The sequence below is a fragment of the Thermobia domestica genome, chromosome 2 (genome assembly GCF_964235325.1).
Source record: "Thermobia domestica chromosome 2, izTheDome1.hap1.1, whole genome shotgun sequence".
In the NCBI taxonomy this organism is placed as follows: Eukaryota; Metazoa; Arthropoda; class Insecta; order Zygentoma; family Lepismatidae; genus Thermobia; species Thermobia domestica.
Window position 1 is genome coordinate 333372637 of NC_137455.1, and position 25111 is coordinate 333397747.

At 37.4% G+C, this 25111-nt stretch overlaps 1 protein-coding gene across 2 annotated transcripts in view; it reads right to left on the bottom strand.

Moving 5' to 3' along the window:
- LOC145678716 (carbonic anhydrase 7-like) overlaps window positions 1–25111 on the bottom strand; it is a 157028-nt gene that overhangs the window by 39806 nt on the left and 92111 nt on the right. For both annotated transcript variants that reach the window (XM_081749147.1, XM_081749148.1), the window contains exons 2-3: window positions 22342–22389; window positions 7813–7977 (exon numbers count right to left, since the gene is read on the bottom strand). In XM_081749147.1, coding sequence (XP_081605273.1) covers window positions 7813–7977; window positions 22342–22389 — 213 coding nt within the window. The remainder of the gene's footprint in view (window positions 1–7812; window positions 7978–22341; window positions 22390–25111) is intronic.

The window sequence follows — 25111 nt, forward strand, 5'->3', positions numbered from 1 at the left end:
ATATATATGTGGATTTCGGTGGTAGATACGGCGGTCTGGATTATACTGATCTATGGCTTCGGTGCATTCGTATATTGCTAATAGATGATCCAGTGGTGGGTAGGCATAGCGTGGTACAGCAGGAACTTGGTCTAACAGCTCATGGACAATGGGATGTGCCAATTGGATTCGTGTCGCTATGTAGCGTTGTCGTAGATGGTAGAGGTGTGGCAAAATGGTTGGAAATTGCGCACGACGATATATTTCAGCAATGGGAGTATCGAAAGCGAGAGAGTAGGCCAGACGTAAGGCATATCTTTCGAGAACTTTCAGACGTTCATAGTAAGTTGGTGCTGCTGATAACCAGGCAAGATGTCCATACGTGAGTGCTGGGCGTACGAAGACTTTATATGTTAGCAGTAGAAGTTTTGTATTAAGACCCCACGTGGTGCCTTTAAGGTTTCGTAAAAGGTTCAAACGGCGCCGGATATTAGCTTCCAATTGTTTTAGATGAGGCTTCCAAGTAAGATGTTTGTCGAATATTACTCCCAGATATTTGAGACTGTTTTGAATTGGGATTGGAGAGTCAAAAAGGGTTAAATGTAGACGTTCCGGATTGCGACTGTTACAGTATTTATTGCGTTTGAGCCCAAAGAGAGTCATTTGAGTCTTAGTTGAATTCAGCTTGAGCTTCCATTTCAGGCACCATGTAACTAGTTTGTCCAAAGCTGATTGTAGGAGTTGATTAATGCGATCCACAGAAGATCCCAATGCGATATAAGCGGTATCATCAGCAAATTGTAAGGCATATAGTGGAGGCTGAGGTTGAGGCATGTCGGCTACATAAAGAATATATAATAGAGGAGATAAAACAGACCCTTGGGGCACACCGGCGCGGAGTTGAAAGATGCGTGACTTTGCCCTGTTGATCTGAACGAAAGCCTGGCGCTGATGTAGAAAATTGGCTATTAATCGGACATAGCTGTGAGGAAGTAGACGTTTGAGTTTGTAAATTAACCCCTCATGCCAAACAGTATCAAACGCTCTTTCAATATCAAAGGAGATCAAAACAGATGGTAAACGCTTATTAAAATGGTTGACAAGTAGTGTAGAAAGTTTGAGAAATTGATCAGCAGTGCTATAGAGTGGACGGAACCCAGCTTGAATAATTGGTAGTCTGTTCGTGATTTGTAGATAGTGATGTAGCCGTTTTACCAGAAGGCGTTCTAGTGTCTTGCTAAACACGTTAGTAAGGCTAATGGGTCTGTAAGATGACACAGCAGTTGGATCTTTGCGAGGTTTTAGAAAGACCACAATTTTAGCAAGTTTCCATGTAGTTGGAAAATAGCCTGTAGATAAAATAGTTGTATACAAAGAAGCAAGTAAGACTAGAAACGCCACACGTGCCTTAAGCAGTTGACGATACGTAATTGAGTCTGCCCCCGGAGCTGTGTTGCGACGGCATTTAAGAACAGCTGTAATATCATCTGATGTTATTGGAGCAGTGAGCTGATTTGTGGGATCAAGGTGGTAGTTGAAATCAGGTTGAAATGATGGCTGCACTACAGAACCAGCGTGTGAGATATGGGTATCTGTAGGACAAATGAACAAAGGTGTAGTGTGTGGAGTGAAGACTCCCTCAAGATATGTAGCGAAAGCAGTTGCCTTTTCTTCATCCGTCGTTGGTACTTGGTCAGCACATATGATAGGGTATTGTGGGCCCTGTTTCTGAAATGTTAGACGTTTAAAGGTATTCCAGAATTTAGTAGGATTTGTTTCTTGGCGCAAAGCATTACAGGAGGCACGCCAGTCTAGTCGTTTGCGGGCTACTATGTAGTTCTGAACCGTTCGTTGGAATTGACGATGGAGAAGAAGAAATCGGCGGTCATGTGTGCGACGAAACTCTGTTAAATACTCGTGTGAGCGCCGGAGAAGATCGAGGGCGCGTGCTGGTAAACGAGGTCTAGATGATTTGGTGGTACATTTAGGAACTGCGTAATCCGTAGCGTGAGACACTATGTCAGTCAGAGTATGTGAGAGTGTTTCAATAGATGCAACTGTTGTGAGAGTAGGTGCAGTAGCCGGCAGATTTTCGGTAATATAAGTACTGTACTGATCCCACCGGGCTTTGCTAAAGTTATATCTGGGTGTGAATACTAACGTTTTTTTTTTACACAATGCTAGCATGCTGAAGGCATGCTAGCCCCTTACAAGGGTTACGCCCTTTTCTCGGGAAGAGAAGGAATATTATACAGAAAGGAGGCAGCAGGGATGGTCTATGCGATTTAATAATTTATATTAACTTTATTGATTATAAATTATATAGTATTAAAGTACCAGAGTAGACATTATGGCCTTTAGCCATAATCATTAGGATAGGTGATGAGATGGAGATGAGAGTGAGGTGCATTGAACGCCACAACACAGTAAAGGGAAGGGTTAGTTAGACGAATGCATGTTATTTTCCGATCCTGGGGCTGCTCAGGATCATGATGAGAGACACAATGAGCCCTGTTAGAAGAGATGGATTACTGTGCGTATGATGGGAAGATGTAGTGCGAATCTGAATGGATGGCAAAGGCAGCTGCGATGTCTTGATCTGGATGATTTGGTGGGAGTGAATAACGGTATAAAGTAAAGAGGAGGGAGAGTGGCGGGTGGCGAACAGGATGTTGTGGAGCATAATCGATATCACTGTGTAGAATATCAAGGAAAAGGGGATGCTTCTGAGCCAGTCTATTGGTGATGTAGGAAAGTCGAAGCTTTTCAATGTGGTACAGGATGTGAGGAAAGGAGATGCGATCATACAGATCTTGTGTAGGGCTGGGTAGCTTTATATGATATGCAATACGCAGGGCGTGTCGTTCTAGGATCTTGAGCTTGCTGTAAAAGGTTGAATGAGCAGCGACCCAAGCTGTGAACCCATAGGTTAGGACGGGTCGTAGGAACACCTTATATGTTGTAAGAATGGTATCTGCTCGTAGACCCCAGGTTGTGCCAGAAAGTCGGCGAAGAAGATTCAGTCTATTGTAGGCTTTAGTGATAATCTGAGCTAAGTGAGGACGCCATGTGAGGTGAGTATCGAATGTAACGCCTAGATACTTAACGTGTTTGGTTGGTTTGATGGGAGTATCAAGAACAGTAAGGTTCAGGCGTGTTGGGTTTCTATGGACGCGGGACCGTCTCTTAGGGTCAAGAAAAACTATTGCTTGAGTCTTCTCAGAATTTAGGCGTAATCGCCATTTCGAGCACCAACTAACAAAGATATCGATGGCAGATTGGAGTGCTGTGTTCAATTGATGGATCGTTTTGCCGAGAGCAAGAAATGCCGTGTCGTCTGCAAACTGGAAGAGATGTACATTTGAAGGAAGTGGAGGAAGATCGGCAACGAAGAGCAGATACAAAAGTGGAGATAATGCTGAGCCCTGTGGAACTCCGGAATGAATAAAGACTGGGTGTGATAAGGAATTGTTTACAGATATGTATGTTATGCGACATGATAGAAAGTTGAAAATGAATCGGATGTAGCACATTGGTAGTTTACAGGACAGAAGCTTAAAGAAAAGCGCAAGATGCCATACCTTATCGAAAGCTTTCTCAAGGTCAAATAGAAGTAAACATGATGGCTGTGAGCGGTTAAAATGATTCGTAATGAGATTGGTAAGGCGTAAGAGCTGGTCATGAACACCAATGCGAGGACGGAAACCTGCTTGATGGAGTGGAATGATGCGATGGCGAGAGAAATGTGGATGAAGTCTGTTAACAAGAATGCGTTCGAGAATTTTGCAGAAAACAGTGGTTAATTGGATTGGACGGTAAGATGATACTGAGGTAGCTGGCTTGTTAGGTTTTAGAAACATTAAGGTCTTTGAGGTTTTCCAATTGACGGGAATGAAACCGGTACGTAAAATGAAAGTGAAAATATGGGCTAACAGGAACAGTAAACATAAAGGACTCTCTTTAATGTGACGGTAGGTGATAAGGTCCATGCCTGGAGCAGTGTTACGTTTGCGAGCTGTGACTTCACGAATTTCTGGAACTGTGATAGGTGTGGTAAGTTCGTGATGAGCTGGAAAGGTATGTTCTGTACTGGGTTGAAGATGACGAGAATCAACATTAAACGTATATGCCGGATGGCGTCGTTCAGATCTTTCAGGAGGAAATGGCGTGAAGATGGTTTGGAGGTGATTCGCAAAGGCATCAGCTTTAGCACTATCTGAGGTGAGTGGATGATCACCGTCAATGAGAGGATAAGGTGTTCGAGTCAGTTTGCCAGTCAATGCATTAAATCTCTTCCAGTATTTGGTAGGATGTGAAGTTGCGTCCAGTGTATTGCACGTTTTGACCCAGTTTCGAAGTTTATAGGCTATAACGTAGTTTCGAACCGTACGTTGGAGTTGTCGGTGATGGCGGAGAGCCTCCTCGTTCTTTGTACGTACGTAATCTCGATAAAATTGTCGAGAACGTCTGATCATGTGAAGGTATTGAGGTGGTAATCGAGGACGCCATGGATGTACTTGCGAGGTAGGTATATTCTCGGCAGATGCTGTATGGATAGAAGAGGTGATAGTATCCAGCGCCGAGTATAGTTCATCCTCCGTATTTGGTGGCTCGAGATGTTCAAGCTTAGAAGTGAGATGAACTCTATAGTTATCCCAATTAGCTTTGTCAAATCTAGGGACCTCCCTCGGTGGAACGTTTACAGAACAGTGATGTCGAAAGGAACGTTTGATAGTTAACTTGACTGGAAGGTGGTCGCTGCCAAGAGGGTCTAAGACTTCGATATGGCATTTGCCGGCAAGGGTAGTTGAGGTGATGACAACATCCGGTGTGGTATCTGAGAGAGGGCGTGTTGATTTTGGAAGTTTATGCAGAATGCAAGGTATGCGTGTTGTAACGAAGTCCTGGAATTGAGCCTTCTGGTAAGCGGGTCTACTATGAATGTTAATATCGGCCATGATAATGAAGTGGCGAAAATTGTTTGCGATATACTGAAGAAAGGAGTATGGTATTGCATGGCCGGGGCGAACGTAGATGGTCGCCAAGGTGATATATAAAGCTTTGAAATAGACGGTTGTGATAAGATATTCTGGAAGGTTGGAAATAGGAGCTTGGAAAGTACGATAAGGTAACTGAGAAGCAAATCCAATGAGTACGCCGCCATTGGCGCGGAGGGCTGGTGTTTGATTATCGGCTCGAAAGATTTGGTATCCTGAGAACTTACAAGACATGCGAGGTGTGAGATGCGTTTCGTTTAGTAGAAACGCTGATGCATGTTCTTCCAGAAGAAGTTGTTCGAAGAGAGGTTTATGTTGATTGAGGGAACTGATGTTGAGAAAGATAATAACGATATCCATGAAGAAATTCATAATTTCAAACAGATGTTTCCAAGCGGGTGGTGTGAAAGTGAACTCGTTGGCCTGTATAGGTGGCATTGAAGGTAACGTGGAATATGCAGTGGGCAGCATACTGTACTTGTTGTAGTACATGCGGCCGTAGAAAAGGATGAACGTTTTGTAGCGTTAATGTGATGAACTGAAGAAGTTGAGATACTGTAACAGGCTGAGAATCAGGTGGTACATTGGAGGAAGGAGTGGGGTCGGTCGTTGGTTCAGTTTGAGTGCGAAGTGGTGCCACTAAGTGAGGTTTGTCCGGTGAAGGTGCGGGTCGAGCTTGACACTTAAAGCTATAAGTCGGATGTTGTTCAGGACAAGCGGAGCACTGCGGTGGACGCTGCAGGTTCGGACAGGTACGTGTGGAATGGAGTCCAGCACAGTATCCGCATTTCAAATTATTCCTGCAGTTGGCGCTGGTGTGCGTGTTATATTCTTGACAACGCTCACAGCGGATTGGTACTGGTCGTGCAGTGCGTGAGGGCTCGACACGATGCCGTTTGCGGTATATATAAGCTCCGTTATCAAGAAGCTGGTTGATGGTGTCCTGCGATTGAGATAACACTCTGACCATGTAAGTGGGACCTCGGTCGTTTCTAATGCGGATGCACTTGGAAACTTTGTGCCCTTCCTCTGTGAGTTCTTGTAGAATCTCATCGTCCGTAAAGTCAGGATTTACACCTCGTATGACCACGGAAAAAGCAGGCGTGCGAGGTGGCGGAGGCGGCTGTTTGATTCTCCGGTCAGTCAGTTTAGAGAGTTGTGCATTCTTGCCAAAAATTTCATAACTGAACTTGTTACGAATGGTGGTAGCGAGATGCTGATCAGGAGATTTGATGATCATCCCATTTCTGGTGGCAACAATTTGAGAGATCTGAGCTCGCCGATAATATTTAGTGAGTTGGAGATATATTTGCTTTTCGTTCTGATATTTTGCGTCGAAATTTGTAAGCAAGAACGAATAGATTGGTTGTTTTGTACTGTCAGATAGCGATGGGAACTCCGTGTCGTCGATTCTAAGTCGCTCACTATCAGAATCTGAGATGCTATCTCGGCGATGACGTTTCGGAGATGGTGCGTGATGGTGACCTATAACTGGAGATCGTGATCTTTCCGGGCTATTGTCGGTACGGTGTGAATCTCGGTGCCTACGCCTGATATCCGAATCTACAAAGGATACGGTAGGACCAGCTATTACCGTAGGAAGTCCGACATGTTGTCCTCCAGTCGCCATATCGAGTCAACCAGTGATGGGCCCAAGGCCAACTGGTAGAAATGAGAGATGAGCAACTATGAGATGTGAGATGAGAAAGAAAATAAGATGAGTGTAATGAGTTTCAAAAGACAAGGAACCCTTCGAAAGCGATAACTTTCGTCTATCCTGTAAGTGCAGTATGTGTGTTATGCTCTCAGGTACGTATTGCAATACCTGGTCCTCGCTGACACACTAACAAAGACGAGACAGGCTAGGTTTCTTGATGAGGTAAGTATGAATACTAACGTAACCAGCCAATGTCCCAATTTTGGGACGCTAGAAATAAATATATGAGAAATTTAACTAAATGCTTTTATGTTGCATAGCAGACTATCATATTACTTTGAGATACATATTGTCACAGAACAAACTTTATTTTATTGAATATGCGGTTCAAATATTACGCAAAAATGAAAAAAAAAAAATTGCACGGTTGAAAATTGCAAATTTGACATAATGTCGCTCCATCTCTTGGCCATCGTATTATTAAAAGTTAGCAAGTAACTTATGTATCATACAGTAGAGACTCTAAAGAAATGGAAGGAAGTGAAATATCGAAAGAATATCTTTGCAAACACTTTCAAAAATTAATCAAAAGCACCGTCCCAAAAAAGGGACAATGGCTGATAATGGGTTAAGGTTAAAGCGTTGATCGGTAATCAAAATTCAGTTTATCCCTTTTACTATTCAAGTAATCCGGATCTTTCATAATTTAATTCCATTAACTCATCATCATCCCTTTTTGTAATAAATTACAAAATCCAACATATTATCTTTTATTCATGATACCTGCATCATTCTGATGCGTAGTTTATGAGTTAAGTAAATATTTATATTAGATAAATTTAGTTTCCTGCGTGACAATAGAATTCCCTCGTTACAGAGGTTTGTTACAGTACTTTCATAGAACTGTTATATAACTCCCCTTGTAATAAGGTTTGTTATAAAAGAAACGTTGGTTGGTATACCAATCTCCTTTAAAAAAACGTAAAACAATCTTTTAGAAATAAGCGGCCACTGCTGCACTGGTATTTTGATCTTTTTTTTATCTAACTTTATTGAAAGCATTTGCTTATAGTATATTTGTGTACTACAGTAGTAAATGCATTCCTTATACTAATATCAAATCACTTTCATTGTGTTTCGTCTTTAATGATTGAAATAAATATGCATTAGTTTTCTTACCGGTATGTCCATTATTTTTTAGCGTTGCTGATGTGGGAAGCGTTTTAAACCCTTGGAAGAGAAGCGGTGGAAGAGAGACAGGTGATACCAGATGCTCCTCTATATCTATTGGAGATTGCAGTTTACCTGCACAACCCTCGTATTCTTCAGCCCAATGTTTCGGACCTGAAATAAGTTATAACATTTTGAATATCTGACCATGTGATCACCTTATTCAAATGTGAACAGGACACACGGCACACACACTTAACAAAACTATATATATAATTGAATTTAAAACGTTAGACTACAGACAGAAAATACCAGAATAACGAAATTTTGGACTTCGAAAATTAATTTATTACAGTGGAGAATCGATAACTCAAAGCTGAAGGGAATAGATAAAAAATAGAGTTTTTGAGTTTTTCGAGTGATCAAGATTCGAGTTATCAAAATGGCCACAACAAAAATTCGAGATACCAAGGTTTTGTGTTCTTCATGAAAAGTGATTATATACTTATATAACTCGAAGTTTTATTCATTCAACCTCTATAACTCCAATTTTTACTCATTCAACTTTTATAACTCGAAGTTTTATTATTTCAACATATATATCTCGAAATTTCATTCATTTATTCAACCTCTATATCTCAAAGTTTTATTCATTCAACCTCTATATCTCAAAGTTTTATTCATTCAACCTCTATAACTCGAAGTTTTATTCATTCAACCTCTATAACTCGAAGTTTTATTCATTCAACCTCTATAACTCGAGTTTTATTCATTCAACTTTTATAACTCGAAGTTTTATTCTTCAATCTCTATAACTCGAAGTTTTATTCATTCAACCTCTAATAACTCGAAGTTTTGTTCTCTCAACCTCTATAACTCGAAGTTATGAAAGTTCCTTAAATTAAATAAGATAACTAGTAAAAATAAAAACACCAGACAATGAGTAAAACACAGTTACACTACACATGAGCAACAATGACAATTATGTTAATGCATAGAGTTATGGCTTCGAGTTATTCAAGTCACATCAAGTGAAATTCGACTTATAGAATTGAACTTCGACTCGTAGGTTCAGAATACGAAAGTTCGAGTTCTCGAGGGTTTTAAATATGACTATGAAACCCTTAAAATTCGACTTACCGAGCTTGTAATTTTTAAATATTTGTCTTACAGAGGTTATTTTAACATAGTAAGTGTTATGGAGAGTTCAAGGGAATATGAACAAATTCGAATTATTAAGGAATTTGAGTTATCGAGGTTCAACTAAATAATAAAATTTTGTTCTACTGAAATAAGTCAATTTTCAAGAAGTCCCTGTTATTGTATCCACTACAGGATCTATATTGCTTCAGTGGGAAATTATACGACAACAAAAGAAAAAGAAAGAAAGAAAAAAGAAATGTATGTAAGAGGGTTGCACTGAAAGTTTCAGGAAAATGATAGAACTCAAGAATATCAAACTACAGCAATTTTTAACGCTTTTCAAAGTACTCCATCTGTGCAGCAATGCATTGTTTTATGCGATAGAGCCATAACTTGAAACAGTTATGCCACTCCGAAGTTGGTACCTGTAAAACATGCAGTTTGTATGCCTGGATGGCATCTTCTGCAGTGCAAAAGCGCTTTCCAGGCAACATGTTCTTGATTGTTAGGAACGAAAAGAAATCACTAGGGGCCAAATCAGGGGAATAAGCCGCATGTGTCATAACTTCAACGTTTTCCTGGTCCAGAAATCACTTGTGGCAGCTACCGTCTGCGAATTGGCGTTGTCGTGATGCAGAATGATTCGATGGTTGGGATTGGACTGTCTGTTCACATTCAGTACTTCTGGTACACATATAGTTGTGTACCATTCTGCATTGACTGTTCTACGATTCTCCAGTGGGACATTGCAATATATCCTGATTACCAAAAAGCGATGCAATTACACAATGAAAGTTTGCAAGTGTAGAACCATGAATTACAGTCGCTCAGCATTTGAAAGGCATAGGGGAAAACAGTTCAGCTCTCATGAGTGTTACTATGTTTTTCTGTACTCAACTCACTGATTTTTAAAATGAAGGTTACCATTATTTTCCACCATGCTTTTCCTTTATTCATTGTGTAGCTGATTGTTTTAAACAACTTGGTCATGACTTGTGTTCCTTACCGCCAGGAAAACACTGTTAACTAACACATTGTGTATCTTGCTACATATATAGTCTGTAAACAAACATTCTGTTCCAGCAATATAAAACAAAATACTTAAAAACATATTAATTTGGCAACGAACTCCATAAGTTTTAGTGCTACAAAAGTTTTATTTTTTGGATTTTCTTAAAAATTAGGCATGAGAATTTGACGACAAGCATGCTATTCTATTCAATTTGATGTGATCTATTGACTGATATATGCCTTATCCTTTAACAATATTTTACTTGAACGGAAATTTAAAATTATAAGACATAATAAAAAAGTTTAGGCTATACCTCGTTAACCGTATCATGAATTGTCATCTTGCAAATGTCATATTGGAGAGCTAAATGAGGGTTGTATTTTACTATCAATTTCACTTCAATAAATGGCGTGGTTCTTGTGCAGCGTCACTTTCTTCAAGGTTTACAAACAGAGATTGCTTTTTCTCCATTTCCTCGAAAACTACTCTTGAGTTTTTTTTTTTTTTTTTTTTTTTTTTTTTTTTTTTTTACACTGACACAGATCACCTTGTTCGACACAAATACGTTCTATTGATTGGTATCGTAAATGGGGCGCTCGGGAGACAAAGGATTTGGGTGTATTTTTCGTCATTTTGGACACATTTTATATATAAGATCTCTACCTAATGTTCCTTGCAGTGCTTAGAAGATTCATGCCAAGATATTGTAAATAATCAAGTAGTGTACCAAACATTTTTCTATATAGTCAAACAGAGCATGCAAACTTCATGTTTCTTTCTCTCACAACTTTTGGTAATTAAACTTCCAATTCCTCGTGCTCTGAAGGACCCATGTCTGTCATCTCTGGACACTTTTTTCTCGTTAAACCCTAATTATATTGTATAATTTCTTGCATTGAAAGATGCACAAAGTTTATTTAATGGAATAACGCTCATTGCCTGTCAACAAATCACGCTCGACCAATAGCGAACACTTATTTCGAAAAATGACTACCTTATCATTTGAATAACGAGATATTGTAACGATTGTTTTATAAAAAGAAGTACATTTCAATTATATTTAAATTAAAAATTGGCACAAAAAAGCGACATTTTCATCCGTTATGCTCAAAGTTCGAAGTTCACTGAAATGAAATGTTTAAACACACATTAAAAAGAGGAAAGAGAAGGGACCTGGAAACAATTTCACAATTTCGAACATTTCGTTACATTGACATTTGTTAAAAAAAGTGATATTTTATTAAACTCTTTGTTTTTAAGTTATGTATTTTATCCTTAATTGCACCTATTTGATGTTTTTTTTTTTCATGTAACTATAGTTTCACGCCAGTGTTTGTCTCTATGCTGAGAATTATAGTGACGAGTAAGGTTTGTTACATAGCTTAGTTCGAAAGAGCTTAAGAACACGAAATAAACAATAACTATAGTACTATTTTACTACCTGACAAAATAATGAACTCAAGGAATAAAAAGTTCTTAAATAAATCAATTATATTACCTTATTAATTTTTCTTCATCTTTCAATATCCTCTTCTAGTAAGAATAAATGTCTGGATTTCTTGAGTAGGTTTGAACTCAAAGCATTCACAATTTCATTTAAATATTTTTATAACTTCCTACATTTCTATTACTCCCTCACATTACAACTCACTTTTACGTTGGAGTGTACGGTTTCTCAGTTGTAGAGCGCTTACCTCTGGTGCAAGGGGTCCCTGGTTTAGGGATGCACGCGAGACGAGACGAGACGAGAAATGGAAAAGTCTCGTCTCGTCTCGCAGCCTCAAATGTTGGTCTCGTCTCGCGTCTCGTCTCGTCTCGCAAACGTGAAGTTTCGTCTCGCGTCTCGCATAAAATTTTGAGTCTCGTCTCGCGTCTCGCGCGAGACTTTCTCGCATCGTCTCGCAGTCTCGCATATATTCTAGTCAAAATTTTACAATGTGTTATTCTATGGCTGTTAATGAATGATGATGTGATATTCTGTCAGAAGGCAGGTATTTGACCTAAAAGTCCCTTGGCAAGGTAATCCATGGTGGTTTGCCATTGCTTTCCATGGGATGAATGTTCATAACATCCTAAGGAGACGGAACCTAGAATTCAATATGGTATCCAAACTTCCCTCCACTCCAAATTAAAAGAAAAGATTGCTGGACCATTAATTTTCGTCAAATTAATAGCATAATGTACAGCAAAACCAGCATAAATTGTTGCTGGATCCAACATTGTTTTCCAGCTTAGAGGTCTCCAGCAATATTTGGCTCTTCTAAAATATCGTCGCCACTATCAACATTTACACGTTTTGGTCGATTCCTTGAAGGGTGATTTTCCATTATAAAGATGTTTTATGCCAACAAAAGCGCTTGTAGATAACATGGTATCCGAACTTGTGCCCCCTCCGCTTCAAATTAAAAGAAAAGTGGTGCTGGAATTTGATTCCTGGACCATTTGCTTTCGTCAAATTAACAATTTCCGGTACCCGGCTTTTTGGGCTATTTTTTTAGACTTTCAGTCAAGCAGCTACTGCATAGGCACTATTTATCCTAGGATCATGGTTCATACCTCATTCTCTTCAGAATGAAGCTGGCTTTCAAATGGTACCACTTGCATGCTCATACCATATACCAGGAGCGGGAAAAAGATGTCAAAGGGAAAATTACGGAGGGAATTTTTTCGCACTTTGGGCCCCTCTGGAGCGGCCCTGTGTGAACGTATCCATCTAAAAAAATCTGATAAATAGTACTTGGTATACTAAGTGTGTGTGCCAAATTTCAAGTTTTTATCTTGAATAGTAAGGGCGGAAGAAATTTTATCAGGAATTCCCACCATGCCCAAAATTACCGTAAAACATCATGATCTCAGGTAAAAAAAAATTCCTGAGACATCTCTAATTACCCTAGGGTCATATTTCGCCCATCATTCTCTTCAGCTTAGAACTGCCTTTCAGGCGGTATGACTCACATGTCTCCATCATGTATCTAAGGCGGGAAAATCCCGAAAAAAGGGATTTTTTGGGTCTAAATATCCTTTTTTTCAACTTTTAGCTCCTCTGGACCCCCCTGTTTTAACGCAGAGATCTGAAAAATCTGATAAATACTACTAGGTAGGCTGAATGTTTATGCACATTTCCAATTTTCCAGGTGCAAAAGTAAGCCCGCCAAAAAAAAATATATACCGACAATGTCCCATATTCCCGTATACAGAGGGAAATTTTTAAACATTCCCTTTTTAGACATCCCTAATTATCCTAGGATCATGGTTTGCACATCATTCTCTTCAGAATAGAACTGCCTTTCAGGCGGTACCATTCACTTGTCTCCATCGTGTATCTAAGGCGAGAAAATCCCGTGAAAGAGATTTTTTGGTAAAAATCTCCCTTTTTCAACGTTTAGCCCCTTTGTACCCCCATGTTTTAACACAGAAGTACGAAAAAAATCTCGTAAATACTCCTCGGTGGACTGAATGTTTATGCACAATTTCAATCTTCTAGGTGCAAAAATAAACCCGCAAAAAATAATACCGAAAATGTCCAAAATTCCCCTATACAGAAGTATATTTTCATAAAAATTCCCTGACACTTCCCTAATTATCCTAGGGTCATGTGTCGCACATCATTCTCTTCAGAATAGAACTGCCTTTGAGGCGGTACCATTCAATTGTTTCCATCATGTATCTAAGGCGGGAAAATCGCGAAGAAATGAATTTTTTGGTAAAATATCTCTTTTTTCAACTGTTTGCCCCTCTGGATCCCCCCTGTTTTAACGCAGAAATCTGAAAAAAAATCTGGTAAATACTAATCGGTGAACTGTATGTTTGTGCAAAATTTCAATCTTCTACGTGTAAAAATAAGTCCGCCAAAAAATAATGAACATAGACCGGCCCCGCAATATTAAAAGAAAATATATATTTTAGAATTATGACGTCATCACCTCCTATGTCTCGACGCAGGAAGGTGTAAAACCATACTGTAACGGGATATGAAGGCCTGCCCACCAGCCTTCCCGAGATTTCATCTATTCTTTGGAAGTGCTTCAGTCATCGCCCTTGGGAGTTCGTCGCCTGGCAGATGTCGACAACACCAGACCACGTCATTAAAATTGAAAACTGTTTGCTTACTACAAGGAAGCTCCTTGTGTGTATTTTGTGTAATAAACAGTGGTAGCAACCTTCAGTACCTTAACCTCTAACAGTCTCATCCGCGTTTGCTATTTTCCGTACTTCTGGTTTGATCAGCTGCTTTCTCAATAAGTTTGTTTCTACTGGACTCTCATAGTCATGACTTATTGTCGATCAATGGACGCTCCGAACATTTACCCAGGGTCTGACACAACTAGGAAGCATCAGTACTAAGTAAGTCTCTCTGAACATCACTACTGTTCAGAGAGACAGTCGGAACAAATAGACTTGAGAAAGCTTGATCTTGGTCATTTTGCGGGTCGACTTGCTGAGAGGAGACCAGTCGATGGTAACTTAACCGCAGTATTACTTCACCGAAGGTTCACTTGGCTGCCGGAGAATTCCAGACCATCCTCAGAAGGACCAGACACCGGCCTGCTCATCTTGTTAGTGTGGGTGAGACTGAATCTTTAGTTGCTATTCCCTTGCTCTACCATCTATCCCTTCACGCACCTTAAGCTACCATTCTCTAATTTGAAACCGTTCTTTTATTCGTTATATATTTGCTCTACCATTGCCCAGTTGCTTTAGCCCTCTCGAGCTACGCAACCCCCCATTTTTCACTTTGTGTTACAATACGTAAGGTCTTCTACAATGCCTCTGGACTTGAAAAACAAACAAACAAAAAAAAACGGACGAAAAAGCTCAAATAGGAGAGTTATAACGCAATGTACCATGAAACATCCCGTATGGTACAGATTGTACTAGTACCATGGGATCCCCAAAGGGTTAATAGCATAATTTACAGCAAAACCAGCATAAATTGTTGCTGGATCCAACATTGTTTTCCAGCTTAGAGGTCTCCAGCAATATTTGGCTCTTCTAAAATATCGTCGCCACTATCAACATTTACACGTTTTGGTCGTTTCCTTGAAGGGTGATTTTCCATTATAAAGATGTTTTTATACCACCAAAAGCGCTTGTAGCAATGTTGCATTATCGCATTTTATCAACTTTCGCTTTCAACTTATATAGTGTTGCCAGATCTAGAAAATAAAATTACTGACAGATATAGGGCCATTCATACTATCTCGCATCAAACCTATAGGGCCATCCTACCAAGCCAGTGTTTGAATTAAACTTCCCAACTAGAGGGGGATGTTTTTGATAAATATATAGAAAGAAAATACTTATTCCATGTAAAAATATCATGTTATTTCTGCGAGCCGGACCCGGGATAAACTTTGACGAGAGGGGATTTCCCCGCCATCCCCCAACATAAATCGCTAGTAGTAATGTGAGAAAAACAAAAACAACAGAAATATCACATTTTGCAGCAATAGGGAGTCTTATTCGCTTTTCAGACCAAAAAACATTCATGTAATCGTGCGCCCCCGCGTTTATGTGTTTGTGTTGCAAAATAAAATCCCAAATCGATGCTGTAATAAATTTCCAATTTACAAAGCTTTTCTTTTTTAATGATGTTTAGAAACTAAAGAAGGCTTTAATTCTGAAAATCAACCTTGAATAATAATAAATCTCATAAAATGTCTATTGCCCATATCACTTTTTTGTTCCTGGAGGCATTAACGCTCAACTTAGAAAATTCTATAAATGTAAAATCACTAATTATATGATCACATGTAATTCATAAATGTTGCGAGACTGCGAGAAGTCTCGCGAGACTTCTCGTGCGAGACTTAACTGAGTCTCGTCTCGCGTCTCGTCTCGCATGGTTTAGTCTCGTCTCGAGTCTCGCATAAAATTTTCAGTCTCGTCTCGTGTCTCGTCTCGCAAATGCGAGACAAGACGCGAGACGAGACGAGACTTCTCGCGTCTCGCGTGCATCCCTACCCTGGTTTGATCCCCATTTTCTCTCGCTTTTCATTTCACCAATTCTTCCATCATCATTCACTTGCTTAACTCGTCCATCTCCCTTAGCCTAAAAGGTATAATCGTGAAACGTTAAACTGAAAGAATTCATTTTCATTTTTTCACTTTAAACGTTTTTCAACTAGATTTGAACCTGACGCATTCCCACTTACTTCAATTGTTTTATTCTTTCCGTTATCTTCAGTTAAAAATAAATCTGTACTCTCACTTTTGCATTTCTCAATTAGTTTTAAACTTAATTTCTTTCATACATTCCACAATGTTTTAATAAAAACAGACTTTTATGTACTCTCACATATCAGGTAGTATAAAAAGTATTAAATCTTTTGCGCACGAGATGGAATTATTGTCCTAAATCTTAAACTATATGAGTCACAACTGGACAGGATCAAAGTCATTTGACAGCTGGTAGCTGCAGCTAGTGTATGTGCAAAGCGCGTTGGAATTCTTATAATCAAACATAAGGTATTGCGCCGTGAAGATGAGTAAATTTTCTGCATACCTATGCTGCATTTTGCAAGATTTCGATGAAGATGCAAATACTACGTAGCCCCTTCAAAAAATGTGCTGTTTATGGACAAGATACGTTATCAAAAACAAACAACAACAGAAAAAAGATTCAGTTGTTTTCGTTGTGGAAATTCCGATGTCCAAGGTGCTTCTCGCAGTAAGTGAGTAATCACAGAAAAAGTGAATGATATTCTGGCAAGCACCGTAAGTTAAGCAAGATCGGTAAATATGCTGTCATAACATTACAAGATCTAAACACCCATCACCAAACAGCGTTAATCCATTGGAAAAAAAAGCTGGCTAGCCAAAGAAGCTCGAGTTTTGGGGCCCACATGATCTGACACACACACACACACACAAATGTTTACTTGATTGAATTTTCATCTGCTAATCTCCATAAGGAGCTCGAATCATTCGGAAGTGATTGATCATGAACAGCAATATGCAGAAAAGATCGTAATCGAGATGACGAGAAGCTCCATAGTATGTGGCTAAGTCCACACTGACACCCAGAAAAGTTTCGCTGTGCGTTTGTGGGCTTGAAAGGGCATCGTGCATCACGACAAACTGCCGCTAGGCAGAGTGATAGACTTGGGCCTGTACTGTCGATAATTATCGCAAGTGTATAAGTGGACTTAGCAACTGGAACGAAATGGCCTAAACTGGTCAACAGAAAGGGTATCGTATACTACGCTGACAACATCAGACCGTATATATTTTTAACGATCCACCAAAAGTTGCAAGAACTCATCTAAGAGATTTTAATGCATCCTCTGTATACACAAAACCTGGCACCGTCAGGTTATCATTGTTTCAGTCTTTGCAGAATTCACTGAATGGGGTTAATTTAATTTGAAACGTAGGCGGCAAAAACCACAAACAACAGAAGTTCTTTAGCGACGGAATTATGATATTGGCGGAATAATCTAGGAAGCTCATCGAATAAGATAGTGCATTTATGGTTTCATACTGTTCTTTTTAAATAACAATAATTGAAGATTCGCTGTAGAAAACAATGTGTGTCACCTTGAAATTATTTCACTTATTTTATTTTTTGAATACGTTTATGCCTTAGTAAGATTTTCATACTTGGTTATATGCTAGGCTGTAGTTCTAAGCAATAGTATTTTCTATTTTTTGACGCTTGCCACATTTGACTACCTTTTGTCTCTGTTACAGTAACTTTTGTTTGGCACTTACATTTTTTTCTACAGCGAGTCTTCAATTATCTTCTCAATTGTGACCTCCAAATCCTCATTACATTTTATATAACCTGATATTACCAAATCTTAACTTACATATACTCAATATTACTCTTACTTTTCTGTAAGTATTTTGTTACTGTGTTAGGTATTAATTCATTAATTAAGACTTAATGTCTCTTTCCAGCACTATTTTTATATAAGAGGGGACTTCAAAGTGCAATACGACAGAATACTCGAATTAAGTACCTTTCTCTTGCGGAAATCGGTATTATGCACGGTAATTATAATCAGAACGTAAATATTTTTTTCATTCATTTCTACAAAAGTCATGATTTTACCATTTTAAATGTATGTACAGTACAAAAAGAAACAAATGAACTGTTCTATTTGTTAAGAAAACCTTGTGGAATGATTTTAAGTTACGACTCAGAGGATAATAATTGGTTAATTAGAGTTTTGCGTCCCTTTCAGCAGCGAACCTATATGAGACGTGGACCCATAATTCGAAGCAGAATCTGAACTACATGAGTTCCTCTTGAGAATCGAACTCTGATCTCTCGCGCTACAGAGGATAATAATAGAACAGTGAAAATATCCTCTTCACATAGCTATGTATTTTACAATTCTTCTAGTATTGTTTTCTAATCGAATTTGCAAAGAAAAGAAGGGAAGAATTTATTAAAATACTATTCAAAGAAATGTTCCCAGTCTCTGGATTAGGTTAGGAGCCAAAAAAAAAATCTTACTCCAGGATTCAAACACACAAGCATATGATTAACAAAATATTCACTCAATCCGCTGGACTATTTTATGCTCTACCTTAAATATGCCTTGTGTAGAGTAGTTTTCTGTTCCACACTAGGTTTTGTGTACAGTCAGATACGACTCAGTTTGCGTCGAATATTTGGAAGTTACGAGTTTGCAACGTATAAACGTACTTTCGCCCAAGTCACAGTTCCTTTTACGTCAAAATAACTTATGTAAAATAGGTTGAATCTATGAAATGATGGGGCTGGAGATTGAAATGAACATTAATAATAATAAATTAATAATAGAATTGCAATGACAATTACCTAAATAATAAAATTGATGAAGAAAGTTAATTAACTCAAATAATGATAATTTCATCATAGGGCCTTAGTGGCTCGTCTAGACTTGCATGAAAGAATTTTAACTAGCGACCTAATAGTTTCAGTGTAAATTCAAGGCGCTTATAGCGTAGCTAAGTGGCTAATGCATTGGATTTTCAACTACAAAACCCAAGTTTGAATCCTGCCAGGTCCCATGTTACCTGGAGTGAGCAGGTGCGAGCTTTTTTTAAACATACTTCAATTTCAATCCATACTTAATGTGATAAGCAACATCTTCACTTGTGGAGAAGGAAGAGATGTTAGAATGACGGGGAATTGAAGTAGACCATGAATGGAGACAAAGACCCATCGGCACAAATCCTCTTCAACATTGGGGGGAGGGGGAGACGGGTAACACCGTTCCCATAATCTTTTTTTTTTTTTAAGCGATGTTCAAAATATTTATGAAATTGAAAAACAATGCCGTGGAGAAGGGAGTAGAGTTGTCTTCAACATTGGGACGAGGGCAGATTTGAGGTTTATTCTAGGAGGGGGAGATGAGGCTCATATTTTAGTAGATGAATCTGATTTCTGAGGTGAACCTGTTGTATATTATATATCAGGCGTCGTAGATGAAGTAGTGAAAATGAAACAACCCAAGGGACATCAATTTCATCTTTCCTTTTGTACATAACACATTTTGAATCGGATTATTGGGGGGATATGCCCTCCTCATCCCCCCGGGATTTGCATCAGTGCAAAGATCTACAAACTTATTTCTTTCAGTTGATTCAGATTTGATATTTTCAGATTCAGATTTGATATGTAGTATCTAGTGAAATAATACATCATAGACATAATGAGTTATAATATAATGTCTTAGATATATGGCACTAATTGGATAACACACTCGAAAGAATAGAGATTAAACTTCTTAAGGTGGAGAATTTGTCGTGCATGAATTGCACATCAAAGGCTCCAGTGCTCCATAGGCTTACCAATTGCTTGAAAAATTAAGTGTAAGTTTGGTTGCATATGTACGGGCATTTGTGATACCAGCAAAAGTACTGGACCCTACATAATGATAATAATAATCTGAGTTTTACGTCCCACGGTCTACCTAATGGTATTATAGCAGTTAGGGGTTCAAGTACATGTGTCGGTGACTATAGAGGAAGCTAATAGTTGTTGAAATAAATATGAATTCCGTTACATAAATGAAGGCTTCTTATACCACTCGTTAAATTGGCAAGTAATTCAAAAATATATTTAAATGTAACTTTCGATTGTCTGTTCAGAACTGGACGATTTGTGCCTATGTTATAGATAATGCATTGTTTTACATAAATAATAGGTTCGTCTACTATAATATGCAAAAATCATTCAATTTCATTTAGGCAATGAGAAATATTGTATATGTAGCGAAGACTTTTAACCTGATATAACTCTTAACCAAAGTTAACTGTTGTTTTATCTAATTCTTGTAGTCAGTTGAAATTTACAGTAGACTGTCACATAAGAATTGAATATACAACCGAAATAACGTATACAATCAAAATAAAAACTTACTCCTATGGTTGAAAACAGCGCTTAATATGATACATGTATACTTGAGCAGACCATTTTGTTGAAATCATTACACTACTACTTTACAATATTACACTACTACACTACTCGTATAATGCTACTGTTGTATTTAGATTGTGTAAGACAATGTTTACTTTATAATAAAGTTACGTGACGAACATAAACATTGGTGTGCAATTTGTTTAATACCGGTAGTACAAATTCCTAAAGTAACTGGCGAATTTGATTGAAAAGACCAGACTATAAATTACACATTTTCCTCTCTTTTGCTTCATTAATTTATCGTGTTTGTATATAAATTCTGGGCAATTAAAATATCAGTTAGAATGAGTAAAGTATGAAATGTATACAGTATATATTCGTATTATTGAAAGGAAAGTAATTTTTGTTTGTTTTCTTCCGATATTGATCTCCAATCATATTATTTTATACAGGTAACTTATTTAACTTTGTATTCATCAATACAACATACATCTCGAACGCAACTTTATTAAAAAAAACGAAGTTTCTGCTCACAGTATTCATTAGCGTGTGTTCTCTTCAGTTTTGTGTTTGCAATACTAATATTTCTATGTCTTGTAATCTACTTTCTATTTTTTCGTTTTGATGTATTCTGTTTACGGACATTTTCGAAGTCATGCTTATTAATTTATACTACTATTAATTCTTGATAAGATTAACGCATTTAATGCGAAGTTTTGGTAAATAAGTTACATAAAAATACAATGAATATATTAAATGTTTGTGTATTTTGTCATTTTGTTGCCATTTTTGGTGTTTTGTCAGAACGGCTTGTCTTTATTAGTAAATTATGAGAATTAAACGTAACATACGTTTGCTCTATGGAGGCAAATCCTAGCTATCAATTATTCCGTAATTATTTCTTCAGAAAAGAAAAGATGAATCTTGTTCAGTTCTCATCGTTTCGGAAAGCATTATGTAAAAAATACAATGAAAAATAAACTTGTTTCACAAGACATCGTGTGATACAAAACATACAATTTGTATTTTTGATATATTTCTCTCTGTTATACTGAGAATGATTTTTTTCTTCATCTACAAATGTATACATTAATCAAACTAAGAATCACTATCGCACTGCGTCGTGTCAAAACTATTGAACAAATTTTTCTGTTGATGATATGAGAAACAAGACCACAATTAAAAAAAAATAAAAGAAAAATAGATTAGTGGAAAGCATAACGACAGGAAACAATATTCGAAATTAATAACTAGTTCAGTTAAAATGTCTTTCACTATTCTAATAATATGTAATTTATATGTACTAAAGTGATACCGGTACTTGTAACTTTAATTATCTACGTAATAAATCAAATAACTTTATAAATATATCGACGAAAAATATGTTTTAAGAGTCTGACATACTAAAAAAATAATACAAAATTTACCATTTTTCTTTCGCTTGTATTTCATAAGTAGAAATTTTTAGTGTTGCCATCCATAGAAATTACAGTGTTACCAGAATAACATTCCTCTAAAAATCTAAGTTAAGGCAGCGACTAGGAGAACGAACTTAACTGCATTACTTTGATCACGTATCATATTGTCTTGGAATCCTGTGGTCTACTTTTTAAATAATAGTTGTATTTAGTTTGTAATAAACAAAATAGTTTTAACATAGACTTGTTAAAATTAAATAATAATGTTATTTAAAAAGTAGTTCACAGAATACCAAAACAACGTGATACGTAATCAAATGCAGTTGAGCCCGTTTCTCTAGTCACTGCCTTAACTTACATTTTGGGGGAAATGTTATTCTGGCAACACTGTAATTTCTATGCATGGCAACACTAAAAATTCTTCAGGTTCATATTTTCTGTTGTAGAATAACATTAGCTATGATTGTGGTAAGTTGCATTTCATTATCTCCTTTCACATATGAAAAACGAGTGAAAGAAAAATGGTAAATTTTGTATTACTTTTAGTATGTCAGGCTCTTAAGACACAATAAAGAATTAATGTTGATATTAGCACTATTTATATTTACCTTTCTGTCCTTCGTAGGAGAATTCATCTTGAGCGACTACGATAAAAACTGAAATTTAAAGAAAAACATTATTTTATATCATGTATATTACATAAATGATTCTAAATTTTACAATACATATAACATACATGAACAGGTTAAAGTTACAGTGGTGTAAGTAATATTTTCTTTGCTTTTTTTTTTCAGAAATTAACGCAATAGTTACTGTAATAAATTAGGGAATAAAAAAAATGTGTTTTTTTTTTTTTTGTAAACTTTCGGTGTTATGTTGGCAGTTGAATATACGAGGGGGTATCATAAAGTTTTAATTTTATCACCATGAAGTTATTAAGATATGATTATGAAACTTTGTCAGTATTATGTTTGGTTCTTATGTGCACGATATTAAGGAAACTAGCTCCTAATGATTATTATTTTTTACAGAGTGTGCCAAAAGTGACCAAAGTGCAAGATGGATAAGATTGAGGCTCGCAGTGTGATAAAGTTCCTGCATTTGAAGGATAATAATGCCAGACAAATTCATAATGAGATGAAGGCTGTGTATGGTGATGATTGTCCATCTTGTGACATCATTGTGAAGTGGAAAAGAAAATTACAAACTGCTCATATGTCCCTCACAGACGACCCAAGACCTGAAAAACTATCCCTGACGGATGATGTGGCCCCTGTGAAGAAAGTGGAGTGTTTAATCCTCGAAAGCAGACGTGTAACCATCCCAACGATTATGAATGAGACTGGTCTCTGTTATGGTAGTATGTGGAAAATTATCCATGACGAACTTCACATGTCTAAGGTATTCGCGCACTGAATTCCTCGTTTTGTGACACCTTTCCAGAAACAAGCACGGCGTAACCTTTCCCAAAGGAAAAAATAAATATCTTTAAGTTTTACGTCCTACGGTTATGCCGGTTAGGCTAAAGGAGACAGTGATGATGAGAGATGAGTGAAATAGTAGAATGAAGAAAGTGGGAGGAAACGGGAGAACCCCGAGAAAACCAACAAGCACGGTGTTTGTCCACCACAAAGTCCACACGGCGCGAGCTGGGATCGAACCAGGGACCCCAAGCACCGGAGGTGAACGCTCTACCATTCAGCCACCGCGTCCCCCTTTCCCAAAGGATGTTGACGCTGTTAGAAGAGGATGAAGAGGATTTTTTCGGGCGTCTGTTAACCATTGATGAAACGTACATATATCAGTATGATCCGGAGATCAAACCCATGAGCATATAGGGGAAGAATGCCGATTCCTCCATCCCAAAAAGGCCAAGGTGCAATAGTCAGGGGAATAGATCATGTTGTCCGTTGTTTGAGATCCTTGTAGCGTAACCCTAAAATTACCTCACAAAAGGACAAACTGTCACTGGGAAGTTCTACAGCAATCTCCTACGTCAAATTGCGCCATGCTCTGGAAACGAAGCGCCACGGCATGCTCTCGAAAGGCACACTGTATTATTTTAGCTGACAATGCACCAGTTGCTATCCACAAAGCAAGGGCGTGTGGCTTCCAGATATTGCAGCGTCTGCCTTATTCTCCCGACCTCGCACCCTCTGACTTTTTCTTGTTTCCCCAAATGAAGAATCCGTTGCGTGGTCACCATTTTGACACCACAGATGACGTCATTCATGAGGTGGAAGAGTGGTTTAAAGCACAATGTGCAGATTTCTACAATGACGATATTCGTAAAGTGAAGGAACGCTGAGAAAAATGTGTGAATCTGGATGGTGACTACATAGAGAGGGGTTAACAACTACAAATCACAACAATCCCTGTATCCTGATTTTTTAATATGATAATTAAAACTTTACGATACCCCCTCCTATATATATATCTATATCTATATATATATCTATATATATATATATATATAACTCTTCCACAGTATCCAGTTATCATGGAATGAAGAATCTATTTTATAAATTACTTTTTTTTCAGATTTTTACGATTTTTCATAACACACTTGAAAATAGAAATAAATTTAATTTATTTAAAACACCTTTTCTTTAAATAATTAACAAATAAAATAAAACAAATCATACTAAAAAGTAACAAATAAAATATAATTTTAAAAACATTTTTAAAAAAAATAATAAAATAAAACCAACAGTTCTAAAAAGTAAAAAAAAATAATAATAATAAATTACTTTTAACAATCTATTTATGCATGACTAAAGAGAAGACCATGGATAGTGCTCTCATATATGATCACTTGCTTTACATGAGAATTAGCAGAACTTATAAATTGATTAATATGAGACTGTTCTTCTTTTTAGTCATACGTAGTAGAATTTTTAAAAGAATTTTCTTGAAAACAGAATCACTTATTATTTTTTATTACAGTTTCTTTAATATTGTTTGCTAAATATGTTTTAAAATAAAGCATGTTTTTTTAAATTTTATTTTATTTTAAAATATTGATAATTTTACTAAATAATATTTTATAGTTACTAGAAAACTATTGGAAATATCGAACTATTCTCTGAATTGTGCAATCTATATTAAAAAATTGAAAGTATGTTTGTGACTCTTAATCTTTTGAACTGCCCAACCGATCTCGATCAAATTTTCAACATAGATGAGGCTCGGACCTGGAATATTTTTTTATCATTTCACTTTCACAATACAACTTAGAGGGTGGGGGAGGGAATTGATAAATAAAAATGATCGAAAATGACCAATATCTGTCGAATCCATAGTTTTCGGGGTCGCTGAGAAAAACAGTAACACTTTCGATGCTATTTAAACTCAAATTCATCCCGCAACTTGGAGGAG